The 14741-nt window shown below is 46.2% G+C and overlaps 1 protein-coding gene across 1 annotated transcript; it reads left to right on the plus strand.

The window, feature by feature from the left end:
- The first annotated feature begins 9137 nt into the window (after positions 1–9137).
- On the plus strand, positions 9138–13143 carry LOC135541710 (uncharacterized). The gene is made up of 4 exons (XM_064968021.1): positions 9138–9171; positions 10472–10753; positions 12807–13073; positions 13124–13143. Exons 1-4 carry the CDS (start codon positions 9138–9140, stop codon positions 13141–13143), a joined length of 603 nt encoding a protein of 200 aa, XP_064824093.1.
- The last annotated feature ends 1598 nt before the right edge of the window (positions 13144–14741 follow it).

The raw sequence follows: 14741 nt of genomic DNA on the forward strand, positions 1-14741 counted from the left end.
TGTGCACGCCCTCGCGCATGCACGAGTTTTGTTAACGGTGTTATAATAAAGACCATTAGGCAGCTCAATTATACAAATCTGAAAGTTAAAATTCAACTAAATGCAAGAGCACCAGCCTTTGCAATACAGACACATTGATCCATTGATCCACTGGCGGTTAAAGAAATTAGCGCATGGAACTCAGAGATAGTCTATAGACCAATGCAGCAGTAGGCCTATAACTTCCATGAATTACTTAGGCCTAAAGATGAAAATTAAAAATGAGAAAAAATATCCTCATGAAAATTCAGGTTCTTTCAATTGCATTCATCTCTCTACACCGCCTGTCTTCCTCCCTTTCTATCTGTCATGACTTATGAAGTGTAACATTGTATCATCTCAGGAGGTTGGTGTGCTCAGGCTCGCTCGCTCCCTCAATGTTATCAGGACAGAGAAACCACACACATGCATATTGCTCACATGGAGCACTCCAAACAAAAAAGACAATGAAATAATTAACTAAATTCCCAAATTATTGTTAGGAAATGAACCAAAACTTGTGTAGCAGGTTGTGAACTCTGCAAACGACGTTTCCACTCAGATAATGAGAACGGTAAATGACTGTAATGCATGCATTAACAGTAATTGTTGTAATCAAATTACGGGGATTAACGGTACATTTACTAGGCCTACTGGTTACATGTGTAATGGGGTATTGATACAAATAAACAATCAAAGGGCAAACAATTCACACATTGAAACAATGACTGGGCAACTATTAGAGGGAGACTGCGGAGCACATTCTGGAGAGCTGAGTGCATGCATTCTGGAGAAAGACGCCCATATCTTCACCACACACCCCTCCCCTTCTTCTCTTCTCAACATTTTAAATTATACTCAAGACACATTATTGTTACACATTTTAGATGCTTTTCACTGACAGCCACAACTTAATAATCAGCTAGGCCTATTGCTGTGCGTGCTGCCCAAGATGCTGGATTCCCAAATAGGCATAGGCTTGTGCACTTGTGATTTGAAACAATGCACAGCTATTTTTTTTAAGAAGCTAATGATCCTCTGTGGCTAAGTCAAGCTCTCTGGTAAAATATTTTGAATGATTTTATTTAGACAGGCGTAATTATATAATTTTGGCAAAATATCAATTTACTTTAGGGGAAGCCAGCATCCGAATAGTGCACTGTGCATCCGCCAACTTTCCTTCCTCATTCGCAAGTGGCTGAAACCAGAGATCTCTATAATCTGACGAGATCCTCATGTCTCCACCCTAACAATGCGAGTTGTTTTCCCAAAGGCGGGAATGCAGGCGACAAGCTTTGGGCATTGGGCTTATCCAGGACATATTTTGGCGAGAGTGAGCCCTTTTGCTTTGCCTCTTCTTCTCTGCTGAAATTAGCCAGCGAAACAGCGCCCCTCTGTCTTGCTATATGTAGTCCATATAACGGATGCTGTCTGTCCAGAAAAAGTATGACATGCCAGTTGTCCAGACAGCATCAGATACATGGTCTGCACTTGCGGAGACAGTGGGATGCTATTTCGCTAGCTCGGATGCTTTATCTGAGATTGATGCGTGTTTCTGTCAGCACACACCGGCCAAGTTTAATACGCCAAAATCATATGATGACCATCATATCGAAGTTAACATGGAGTCACCAGATGATATCTACAACTACAAATACATAGGTGTCTGGCTAGACTGTAAACTCTCCTTCCAGACTCATATTAAACATCTCCAATACCAAATTAAATCTAGAATCGGCTTCCTATTTCGCAAACAAAGCCTCCTTCACTCACACCGCCAAACATACCCTCGTAAAACGGACTATTCTACCGATCCTCGACGCAATCTATCACAGTGCCATCCGTTTTGTCACCAAAGCCCCTTATACCACCCACCACTGTGATCTGTATGCTCTAGTCAGCTGGCCCTCGCTACATATTCGTCGCCAGACCCACTGGCTCCAGGTCATCTATAAGTCTATGCGTGGTAAAGCTCCGCCTTATCTCAGCTCACTGGTCACGATAACAACACCCACCTGTAGCACGCGCTCCAGCAGGTATATTTCACTGGTCATCCCCAAAGCCAACACCTCTTTTGGCCGCCTTTCGTTACAGTTCTCTGTTGCCAATGACTGCAACGAATTGCAAAAATCGCTGAAGCTGGAGACTTATATTTCCCTCACTAACGTTAAACATCAGCTATCTGAGCAACTAACCGATTGCTGCAGCTGTACATAGCCCATCTGTAAATAGCCTACCCAGTCTACCTACCTCATCCCCATGTTGTTTTTATTGACTTTTCTGCTCTTTTGCACACCAGTGTTTCTACTTGCACATCACCATCTGCACATCTATCACTCCAGTGTTAATTTGCTAAATTGTAATTACTTTGCTACTATGGCCTATTTATTGCCTTACCTCCTCACGCCATTTGCACACACTCTATATAGACTTTATTTTTTTATATTGTGTTATTGACTGTATGCTTGTTTATTCCATGTTGAACTCTGTGTTGTTGTTTGTGTCGCACTGCTTTGCTTTATCTTGGCCAATGTCACAGTTGTAAATGAGAACTTGTTCTCAACTAGCTTACCTGGTTAAATAAAGATGAAATAAAATAGAAAATAAAAAAATATATGTTGTGTGGGCAGCCCACTATGACATGGGAAACCATGCAGTTTATTAGAGTACAAATGGAAGAAATGATGATGAACTTCACATGGTGGTGAAAGTTCACGGTGATCTTGATGCTCCTATCCAATAAATATCAAGGGTGTTATTCTGGTAACATGATGATCCATGCTTTGCTGCCGTTTGACAAATACAAATAATAATCACTATTATCCATAATAATGTCATAATGTAGATTGTTTACCCCCACTGTAGCTGCGAGCTGTTGGCTAAAGCGCATGTGTCAAGACCAGAGTTGGCACATTTTCTATATAACACAGCAGTCTATATAACACAGCAGTCTATATAACACAGCAGTCTATATAACACAGCAGTCTATATAACACAGCAGTCTATAATAACACAACAGTCTATATAACACAGCAGTCTATATAACACAACAGTTTTTGTGACGAACCATCAGTGGAGTTGAAAATGCGATGGAAACCCATTGAAATTTGTATTTTTAATTTGGTACATGGGAAATGAATGGACACATTTATTTGTATGTACACTACATCATCATACAACCTTTTACATGCAAAGCGTCTGTTTATTGGTAACATACTGTATCTCCTGTGGGTGTCACTGTCACGCCTTGGTCTTAATATTTTGTGTTTTAGTTAATTAGTTGGTCAGGCCAGGGTGTGACATGGGTTTATGTTATTGTGTTGTCGTATTGGGGTTTTTGTAGGCATTGGGATTGTGGTTGATTAGGCGTGTGTTTAGTTTAGGTTTGGCTGCCTGAGCCGGTTCTCAATCAGAGTCAGGTGATTCTTATTGTCTCTGATGGGGAACCGTATTTAGGTAGCCTGGGTTTCACTGTGTATTTCGTGGGTGATTGTTCCTGTCTCTGTGTAGTGTTCACCAGATAGGCTGTAATAGGTTTCACGTTCCGTTTGTTGTTTTTTTGTATTTATTAGTTATTTCATGTATCGTTCCGTTTTTCTTCATTAAAGACATGAGTAACCACCACGCTGCATTTCGGTCCGACTCTCATTCAACAAACGAAGAACGCCGTTACAGTCACGGCTTTCGTTGTGGGAAGGAGGAGTGGACAAAAATGCAGCGTGGTTGTTATTCATTTTATTTTAATAAAGAAACTATACACGATAAACTAACAAAATAACAAACATGCAAAAACCGAAAACAGCCCTATTTTTTTTTTATAAAAAATAATTTAGTGCAAAACACAGAGACAGGAACAATCACACACAAACACAGTGAAACCCAGGCTACCTAAAAATGGTTCCCAATCAGAGACAATGACTAACACCTGCCTCTGATTGAGAACCATATCAGGCCAGACATAGAAATAGACAAACAAGACATCCAACATAGAATGCCCACTCAGATCACACCCTGACCAAACAAACATAGAAACATACAACGTAAACTATGGTCAGGGTGTGACAGTACCCCCCACCCCAAGGTGCGGACTCCGGCCGCAAAACCTGAACCTATCGGAGAGGGTCTGGGTGGGCATCTGTCCGCAGTGGCGGCTCTGGTTCTGGACGTGGCCCCCACTTCACCGTAGTCTTCCCCCCACCTTGTCCGCTTCCGTGACCTCCTAGCCACGGCAACCCTACTTAATAACACGGGACAGAGGGGCAACTCGGGACAGAGGGGAAGCTCGGGACAGAGGGGCTCTTCAGACTCCGGCAGCAGCGCTGGACAGGCGGGAGACTCCGGCAGCAGCGCCGGACAGGCAGGAGACTCCGGCAGCAGCGCCGGACAGGTGGGAGACTCTGACAGCACAGGAGAGGAGGAAGGCTCTGGCAGATCCTGGCTGACTGGCGGATCTGGAAGAGTCTGGCTGACTGGTGGATCTGGAAGAGTCTGGCAGACTGGTGGATCTGGAAGAGTCTGGCGGATCTGGAAGAGTCTGGCTGACTGACGGTTCCGGCAGATCCTGGTTGACTGGCGGATCTGGAAGAGTCTGGCTGACTGGCATATCTGGAAGAGTCTGGTTGACTGGCAGATCTGGAAGAGTCTGGTTGACTGGCAGATCTGGAAGAGTCTGGTTGACTGGCAGATCTGGAAGAGTCTGGTTGACTGGCGGATCTGGAAGAGTCTGGCTGACTGGCGGATCTGGAAGAGTCTGGTTTACTGGCATTTCTGGAAGAGTCTGGTTGACTGGCAGATCTGGAAGAGTCTGGTTGACTGGCAGATCTGGAAGAGTCTGGTTGACTGGCAGATCTGGAAGAGTCTGGTTGACTGGCGGATCTGGAAGAGTCTGGCTGACTGGCGGATCTGGAAGAGTCTGGTTGACTGGCAGATCTGGAAGAGTCTGGCTGACTGGCAGATCTGGAAGAGTCTGGTTGACTGGCAGATCTGGAAGAGTCTGGTTGACTGGCAGATCTGGAAGATTCTGGTTGACTGGCGGATCTGGAAGAGTCTGGCTGACTGGCGGATCTGGAAGAGTCTGGTTGACTGGCAGATCTGGAAGAGTCTGGCTGACTGGCAGATCTGGAAGAGTCTGGCAGATCTGGAAGAGTCTGGCAGATTGGCGGATCTGGAGGAGTCTGGCTGACTGGCAGATCTGGAAGAGTCGTTGTGGGAAGGAGGAGTGGACCAAAATGCAGCGTGGTTGTTATTAATTTTATTTTAATAAAGAAACTATACACGATAAACTAACAAAATAACAAACGTGCGAAAACCGAAAACAGCCCTATTTTTTTTAATAAAAAATAATTTATTACCTTCAATACCATTCATTCTTTACAACTCATAATTTTCATACATACTCCAATAATGGTATTTTAATTTAACTAAACAACAACCCCAAACAAAACCTCAGGGGAGCATCTTCCCTCCCCGTCACTCTACAGACTTCCTTTCCCTATCTCCCCGTCCCTAATCTATCCCCTTACAAATCTAAATAACACCCAGCCCTAAACCCCCTTCCACCTCTCCCGAGCAGCATGCTGCCGCCACTTCCTCTCCTCCCTCTTCATACTCCCCCTCAAATCTCCTTCCACCCTCCTCACTATCACTTCCACCCCCCAATCTCTCCCTGTCTTCACCATGTTCTGCCTGGCTTCCCACAGTCCCCGTTTAAAGAGACTCAGCAGAAACCAGAGCAGAAACCTGTCCCTATCCATCCCTCTCGCTCTCCCTACACCACTCTCTAACCTGGCCCACATCAATACAAAATCCCCCCTTACCAAACCTAACAACACCCGTGCCCTAGCCCATACTACTCCGGCAAAGGCACAGTCCCAAAAGACATGGCGCACAGTCTCCTCCCTGCCACAAGAGGATCTTGGACAGGTGGGGGATTGCACCAAACTATACCAGTACATGATGGAACGTACCGGCAAGCACTTTTGGAGGCTCAACCAATTCAGGTCCTTGAGCCTGTTGTCCAGACCCCGCGCCTTCACCCCCTCCCAGACCACTTCCGAGATGCCCACTACAGGCGCCGGACTCCCTGCCTTTCTGACCTCCTCGTACAGGTGCCTGTGATCTAAACCTACTCGGGCAACTTCAACCTCAGGGTGCGCACGCAGCCACCTGGCCGCATGACCAAAGTGCCACGGCAGCTGCTCCGCCCGAGGACCCGTGTTAGACCACACCATTACGCTTCTCGCCTGATACGAGAAGAACACCCGCAGGAGGTAACCGGACGGGTGTATCACTGGATGAGCAAGCTCCGTTAACAAGAAAGAAACAAAAATTGCGTCCAGCTTGAGGAGGAAATGTGGTACCCCCCTACCTCCCTCCCTGATGGGACAGAGCATGCGTGCCCTGGCGACCCACTCGCACCTGCCACTCCACATGAACTGAAACACAAGCCTCACTAGAGGCCTCCTCAGACAAGCCGGCAATGGGTAGACCCAAGTGACTATTTACACTAACTCGGCACCCCGCTCCGACATATAATGTACGAATCCATCCTATGAACTTCTCCCCAAATCCTAATCGACCTAACACTCTGAATAAAAAGGATCTATTCACGCGATCAAAGGCTTTCGCCTGATCTAGCGCTGCTACCATTAAAGGCAATCCTCTATCTTCAACCCAAGCGATGGAGTCCCTGATTAACTGTAGGTTCCATCTAATAGAGCGACCCTCTACCCCGCACGTCTGATCCTCATGGACGACGTAGGGAAGGGCTGTGCGCAACCGGTCTGCTAAAACCTTTGCAAGTAGCTTGTAATCTACACATAGCATGGTCAACGGCCGCCAGTTGCCAAGGTCTGTTACTTCCCCCTTCTTATATAAAAGTGACAGCACACCAACAGCCATTGTTCCCCCCGGGACCCCCGTCTCAAGGATGGCCTTCAAGACTTCGAGAACCACTGGTCCAAGTATACCCCAAAACTTGAGATAAAACTCAGCTGGCAGCCCATCCATCCCAGGCACCTTCCCTTTTCCCATCCTCCTAAGAGCGCTCTCAACCTCTTCTAGTGAGATCTGGGCATCCATCACTTCTCTAATGTCCACCGGCAACCTCCTGGACAAGTGTTCTAAAAACACATTTCCCTGCTCTACATCTATTTCCCTTTCCTTAAATAAACCTTGGAAATGATCAGTTGTCACCCTGACCATATCCCCTGGTTCTCTAACTATACTACCATTTTCTTCCCTAACGCCATGCATTACCTTCCTACTCTGTCTGGCCCTAACCGACTTAAAGAACATAGCAGAACAAGTCTCATTGTGTTCTAGAAAGCCACTATGCGCACGCTCCAGGAAAACTGAGCCTTCCGTGTCCTGCAACTCCCTGAGCTGCGCCTTTAGGGTTGCGGATCTCTCCCAGTCAAATGACCCGCCGAGGTTGCCTGCCTCGTACTCGAGTTCAATTAACCTTTGGATACGATCCACCTCCCTCCTCTCCTCCCTTTTTTTCCTCTTGCAATACCCTATTATAAAAGCCCTAATCCTCACCTTAACTAATTCCCACCACTCTAACACCCCCTCGCACATGGACCGGAGGCCTTCAAGCCTCCAAAAGAAACCAAAAAACCCATCAACAAAAGCCTGCTCCTCCAGCACCTCCCGATCTAACTTCCAGTACCCCCTAGCAAAGAGGCAGACTGGCGACCCCACCTGCAGGTGCACCCCGTCGTGATCCGAAAAGAAAACAGGCAACAGCTGCCCAGACAACTTACCCAAAGACCTGGGTACAAAAATATAGTCGAGCCTCCGCGCAACCCCCTGGAGTTGCGCCATGTAGGACCGGCCATTTTCGGAGTCGTGTGCAGGCCACCATCAACCAGACCATGGCAAGCCATTAGCCCGGTGATGGCGCCTGCACTGCTATCCCCCCCTATTCCTAAATCTGTATTAAAATCCCCCCCTATCACTAATTTCCTATTTGTGACACACAGGGGCGCCAGACAGTCCACCATCTCCCTCCTGTCTGCCACCACCTGTGGCCCATACACCACCACTAATCTAAATTTACAATCCCTTATCGTGACATCCACCCCGACAACCCTCCCCTGCATCACCACAAAAGAACCCTCCACTTTTACCCCCCTGTGCCCACACAAAATCCCTACCCCCGATGAGTGCACCCCCTCAATAACCCAAACCGACTCCCCCTTGTCCCACTCCCTCTTAAACCTACTAACATCCCCTCCATCCCTCAGGTGAACCTCCTGTAAGAAACAAAAATCAAACCCCACACCCTCCAAATAACTAAAAACCGCCCTCCCCTGCACCCTGGGTCTACCCCCACACTCCTCCCCCTCCCCAGTGCTGCAGCTGGTTTGGAAAAAAATAGGGGAGTCCCCAAACAAAAAACTCCCCACCTACTCCTGTACCCAGTCCTGAGTCTTGTTAGGTGTGGCCCCACCCACCAGAAGTTGAGGGTCTGGGGAAACCAGCAGCAACCCAGAGGTTTCTCCCACCCCATCACTCTCTTGACCATCCCCTCCCTCTCATTGTCGGCCAATCGCACCCTCCTCTTCATTCTCTTCTTTTGTGATGACGGCAGTGGAGAGATACCACCCCCCCCCCCCGCCAGCTCCTCCACCATACCCCTCATCTCTGCCACCAGGGCACTTTCCCCCCACTCCACTTCACCGTCTCCTTCTCCACCACCCCTCCCTCGCTTTCTTCTCTCTCATGCTCCTCCACTCGCTTGCCTTCTTCCGCCGTTTTTCCTGGTTCTCCTACTCCCGTGCCTTCCGTTTCCTTCTCTCTTCCATCCGCCGCTTCTTGCTCCTCCTCCTTCCTTGCGGCCTTCCCCTCTGGACCTGTACTCTGGTCATGAGGCATGCTTCCTTCCCCTCCTCTTCTTCCCCCATCCCCCGCCCCTGCTCCCCCACCAGCCGCAGACGCGTATGACCTCTGACGAGCCGGGCACCCTCGCCACAGGTGTGCTGACGAGCCACACCCATGGCACGCCTTAGGCTTGTCACAATCCCTCGCCTCGTGCTCCCCAGATCCACAAAATCTGCATTTTCTTGTGCTGCACGAGGCGAAGATATGGCCGTAGGCCATACAGCGCCTGCAAAATGGAGGCTGACGTGCATAAAACAACCTCCCCCTGTCAGCCCCCAGGGAGAACATAGCAGGAGGATGGGGGTAGTCACCATGTCCCTTTGGGTCCTCCCTGAGGAGGGCCTGGAAAACTCTCCTCCCATTCCAAAACCCAAGAGAGACTTTGAGGTGCCTTGCTGAGGAGACGTTATCCATGTATCTCCCCAGAAAGGCCCTCACATTTTACATTACATTTAAGTCATTTAGCAGACGCTCTTATCCAGAGCGACTTACAAATTGGTGAATTCACCTGAATTCACCTCTTCGTCCTTAACGTATGGGTTGTATATGTTGACAGTTACAACCCTAAAGTTGTTCTTCGCCAGGCTTGTTATTTCATAGTGACTCATCGGCTTCTCACCTCCCACTGCTCTTGCCCTTCTCAGATATCATCGTGTTTTTCCTCTGTATATAGCGCCACGTCGTATGCTCCCTCCAACGAGTTGCCTTGGAAACAAAACACGTCATTCACCGTCAGCTTTAGAATCCCCATCAATATTGTCCTTCCAAAAGTTTCCCGTCCAAAAGGCTCCAACTCCTTTTCCTTCCAAGCAAACCGAATCGTGTTAGCCAGCCCAATCCCAGGGACCAACCGTATTGATGAATTTTGCACCATCTCCGCAAGGAGAATGGCACACCCGGCTCACGTTCTCTTCTCTTCTATTCCAAAACAAGGAAAAAAGAAAACCAAAGTGACCGAGCCTATCTGGTGCAAACACAGAGACAGGAACAATCACCCTCAAACACACAGTGAAACCCAGGCTACCTAAATATGGTTCCCAATCAGAGACAATGACTAACACCTGCCTCTGATTGAGAACCATATCAGGCCAGACATAGAAATAGACAAACAAGACATCCAACATAGAATGCCCACTCAGATCACACCCTGACTAACCAAACATAGAAACATACAAAGTAAACTACGGTCAGGGTGTGACAGTTGGAAAATGTGCATATTGTTTCATGCAGATTTTAGAATATTCGCATGAAACTCTGTTGCAGATTGGATGGAAACCTAGCTAGTGATATAATAGGGGACAGGGTGTAGACAAAGACTTTAATCTGTAGTGTAGTCTAGATACATGTCTGCTCCAGTGGTGGTGATGGGGAAAATACTAGTCAAAGTGGTCAGACTACATAGGCCAGATATGCCCAGCGATCAGAATTCTTGATATAAACAGTAAAGGTAGATAATGTCTCTTTCAATGCCAATAGGGTTAGGACTACATATCTATACCCTAACCATAATGTGTTACCCTGGACACATTGATATTCTGATACATGTATGACATGTCTGCTTTTCCAGATCTTTATCATCAAGTGGAAGGTGATCTGGTGTTGAAGCCAGAGAAGTCCACAGTGCCTGACCCCTTCACAATCATCCTATGGAAGCATGGGAAGAACAAGGTGGCAGAGTGGTACAAGGATTATGGTCTGGACATCTATGGTACCTTCATAAACCGTACAACCCTGGACCAGACTACTGGAGAGCTGAGAATCAGTGGATTGATGAAAACAGACAGTGGAATTTATTCTGTGGAGTTCAACAGCAAACTGCTTGACAAGACATATGCACTGTCTGTTATCAGTAAGTGTTTCTGTATGTGTGTATGTTTAGCATGTAGATATTGGTAGGGAAAAAAATCTGTACGATGCATGCCAGCAAAGCACAAAGTACTACTCAACACAACACTAAACAATACATTCATTGCACTATAATGGTGACTAACGTTGCCCACAAACTGTTAGGGCCTCCATAAAGCTGTCCCAACATCAGAGTACCAACTGCAGTCCCAACACCTTACCACTGCAACACCTGGACATCAGCAGAACCATGCCTGGCAGCAAAACAGTTCATTCAGCCTCATTTACAGCCTTTAAAAAAATATATAGCTGATATGGCTGACTTGCTTAAACACATGTAGTTTCTACTGATAATTGAGATGTACAAACTATGGCATAAGGGGACGACAAGCGGATAAGAGGCAATCCGCAATTTTGATTAAGACATTAATGAGCGAGCGATGATGGACATAGTCAATGTAATTATATGTTCAGCACTTTTGAAATGTACAATGACAGAATTCAAAACATGGTCCGTTCTTACAGTGTTTTCCCTTTACACCAAGTGAGAACCGTAGGATAAATAAAGGGGTATATAAACAGACAGTGAAAGCTCTTACAATATTCAATGATGACATTTCTCTAAAACAGGTTATAGACTACATGTGCAACATCAAGTTAGAACAGTAGGCTGAATTAAGAGGTGAAAATAGACCAAATTATTAGGGTGAGGCACATTGAACGCCATTTGCGTGTCAAAAAAGATAAATGTCAGATAACACTATTTGACGCGTTAAATAAGCTTTTAATTTGACACGTCAAATAACACAATTCTATTTTAGAATGTTGGTGTCCTGAATATGCACGTGGCACAACTACTATCAGTAGCACTGTCAAATCTGTACCAAACAGTAGCCGAACAAACACACACCGGGGAACGAGTTATGTGTTTACAATACCACTTCGGTGAAAATAGACCAAATTATTATCAGCATATGGGCTCCTAACAGCTTACTACACAACATACACTTAGTATTACTTTCTTAGCTACAGTAACATATCTCCCTGCATATTACATCATTTATACAGCAGCATACAATACATTTTTGGACTCACCTTGTGATGTGCTCACTTAAACAGGTCATTTGTGGGCAAATTTTGTCATCAAACTTTGTCATCAAAGTCTGGTATTCTCTGGATTTATGGTGGGACCACACAGCCACTCCATTGAATAGCAGGCTAGTGGTTGCTTTGCAATGCTGCAGTTAGCCAGTGATTGCTTCCATACCACTCCTTGTTTAATTTGCGATTTCCAACTTGTTGTTCAATCTTTATGTCCAATGGCCGATGAGAACCCATACGTTTTATCTATCATTTCTCTTCATTATTTCTCTTCATATGACAAGGATTGAAAATGATTTGCCAGTAGATTGTCGACTTGATTCATGATGATGACTGCTAGGTAAGACTTTGAAAGTATGATGTTGACATAATCAGTCCAATCAAAGATATGATACATATAACGTGATTTGATGTCATTTTGTCTGTGGCCAATGACCTTGAGCCTTCTTGGAAGGGCACTTGTAATATAACTCTATGGCAGGACCCAAAGGGCTGACATTTCGGATGTCTACCTTTACTAAGGACATAAACCTGGCAATGACATGGTGTCCCCATGAGTGACAGAACACTGGGCCATCCACTGCTGGCTCGAACCACCACCACAGAAAACACTGAGCTGCCTTACGCAAGAAAATAGAAAAGAGACCATGTTTGTGTGCGGCTTTATTAACTCAATTATATATACATATTTTTTAAACATTGTTTGCAAACTGATATGTGACACGTATTAATGCCCAAATAGCATGCAAAACAGGAAGGCCCCCCCTCCCCAATATATTTTTATTTTGCTTAAAGTGTGGGGCTCAAAACATGTGGGGCTCTGCCCCACCTGCCCTGAATACGGGTCGCCACAGATGTACGTGTGTATGTGTGCGTGGTTGTTTAGAAACAGCAGGTTATTCAGTGCCTCACAAGCATTTTCCCACATGATTCCTGTTTCTTTCCTCTATTTACAGAGGCAGTACCCAAACCCACAATCACTTCTTCCTGTAACGCCAAGCAAATCTCCTGCACTCTGACCTGTGAGGGCAACACCACTGATGCTGAACCAGTCACCTACAGCTGGAAAGAGAGAGAGGGGCCGTGGGTTGTTGGAGGAAAACTGCTGATTGTTTCTAAAAGCCACACTGGCAATTCAACCAACAGTTACAAGTACATCTGCAAGCTGAACAACACTGTTAGTGGGGAAGTCAGTGAGCCAGTTGGAGAGGTGTTTGGTCCAGGTGAGTGGACACTCATAAGTGTGTTACAGTCTTATGTATTGATATGTCAGTAACACTGTTAGTGTTGTAGGACATTTTGAGTGCTGCACTGTTGAATTCCCGATCAACTCCTGTCAAAGTATCAATACAAAATGTGTTTTCATTTCAGAGCCTTCCAATACCATATTCATATTCCATATTGTTGTTGGTGTTGTCATATTAGTGCTTGCTGCCGTCATAACAGGTAAGAACAGCACATCTATAGTAACAGAGCACTGCACATGTACATAGTTCTGAAGCACAGATTGACATAACAGCACCAACAACAGTGAGCTATACCCCCTGAAGGGGATACCTGTTCTACCTGTTTTTACAGTAGTGTTCAGGCTACTGTTACAGTCAAGACAAGGGGTTAGATGCACCACCTGCCATAGGTCACAGTCTTCATTCATAATGTGTCACAAGGAGGCATCAATTTGGACCGTGCCCAGTATGGAATAACCTAATCAGATTCCTTACTCTCGTTCTTCCAATGACCGATCGCCACACATCTAAAACAGGGAGCTATCCCCGGGTGCCTTAGCACAGGTTCGCTACCCTTTCCTCTGTTTCTTTGTCCTACCTTGGCCATTGAGACCACTGTTAGTGACTTCCACTGTGGCAGCGTTAACCACTTGTACATCTGCGGAGTAAACTGAATTAGCTTCCACTCTCAATGCTGCTTGTACTATTAAATCCCAATGAGAATGCTTGTCGACTATCCCCTCTTTATTTGATTGGAATTTTCCGTTAGCAGGGAAATGCTGACTAATTTTAACAATTTTGCAAAATGTTTCCGATATTCGAGAATTGGTAGAATGCTTGTGCGCCTCTTTCAACACCTCTATGGATTTATTAAACTTCTCTTCCTCTCGCCCCACTTTACAGGGAGAATCGGGGCCGTCTGTCGCCATTTCAATAGTTATTATTCTGAAATCTCTCCTGATGGTGTCCAGGGTGTGTAGATCTTCTTCACTCCCGGCTCTAATACACGCCTTTTATTAACTATTTTCCAAGGTAGCGCTAACCACTTCCCCGAGAATAGTTATGGTATTTGTGCCTATTAATTGGTCATGGTACTTAATACCTTGTATTTGAACCAATCCAATAGCGTCTGCAAATGTATTACTGGAGAATACAGGTGACCTTGTCATGTCACTCTGTTTCTGTTAAACCGCTTTTGGGTCTTCACTCAAGTGCATAACAGAAGAATCTGACCAAAAAAGGACCCAGCGACTCCGGATCCTTTTCACTCAGCCGTCGAGATCCAGGGAGCGATGCTAGGCAGACACGAGGAGGAATTGTCTGCTGCTTGACATGCCGTTGAGACCCTGGCCGCCCAAGTCTCCGACCTCACGAGACAGATTCACCATCTCCACCTCGATCCACCGCCCACTTCCAGGGTTTCCGAGTCTCCGGAGCCCAGAATCAATAACCCGCCGTGTTACTCTGGGGAGCCCACTGAATGCCGCTCATTCCTCACTCAGTGTGATGTGGTGTTTTCTCTCCAGCCCAACACTTACTCCAGGAGCACAGCCTATGCAGCTGGGGGGTATCCGCATCTCGGCTAAGGAGAAGGAACGGAGAATCACCAACCGCCTCTGTCTCTACTGCGGCTCCGCTGGTCATTTTGTCACTTCATGCCCAGTA

The sequence above is a fragment of the Oncorhynchus masou genome, chromosome 6, assembly GCF_036934945.1.
Source record: "Oncorhynchus masou masou isolate Uvic2021 chromosome 6, UVic_Omas_1.1, whole genome shotgun sequence".
In the NCBI taxonomy this organism is placed as follows: Eukaryota; Metazoa; Chordata; class Actinopteri; order Salmoniformes; family Salmonidae; genus Oncorhynchus; species Oncorhynchus masou.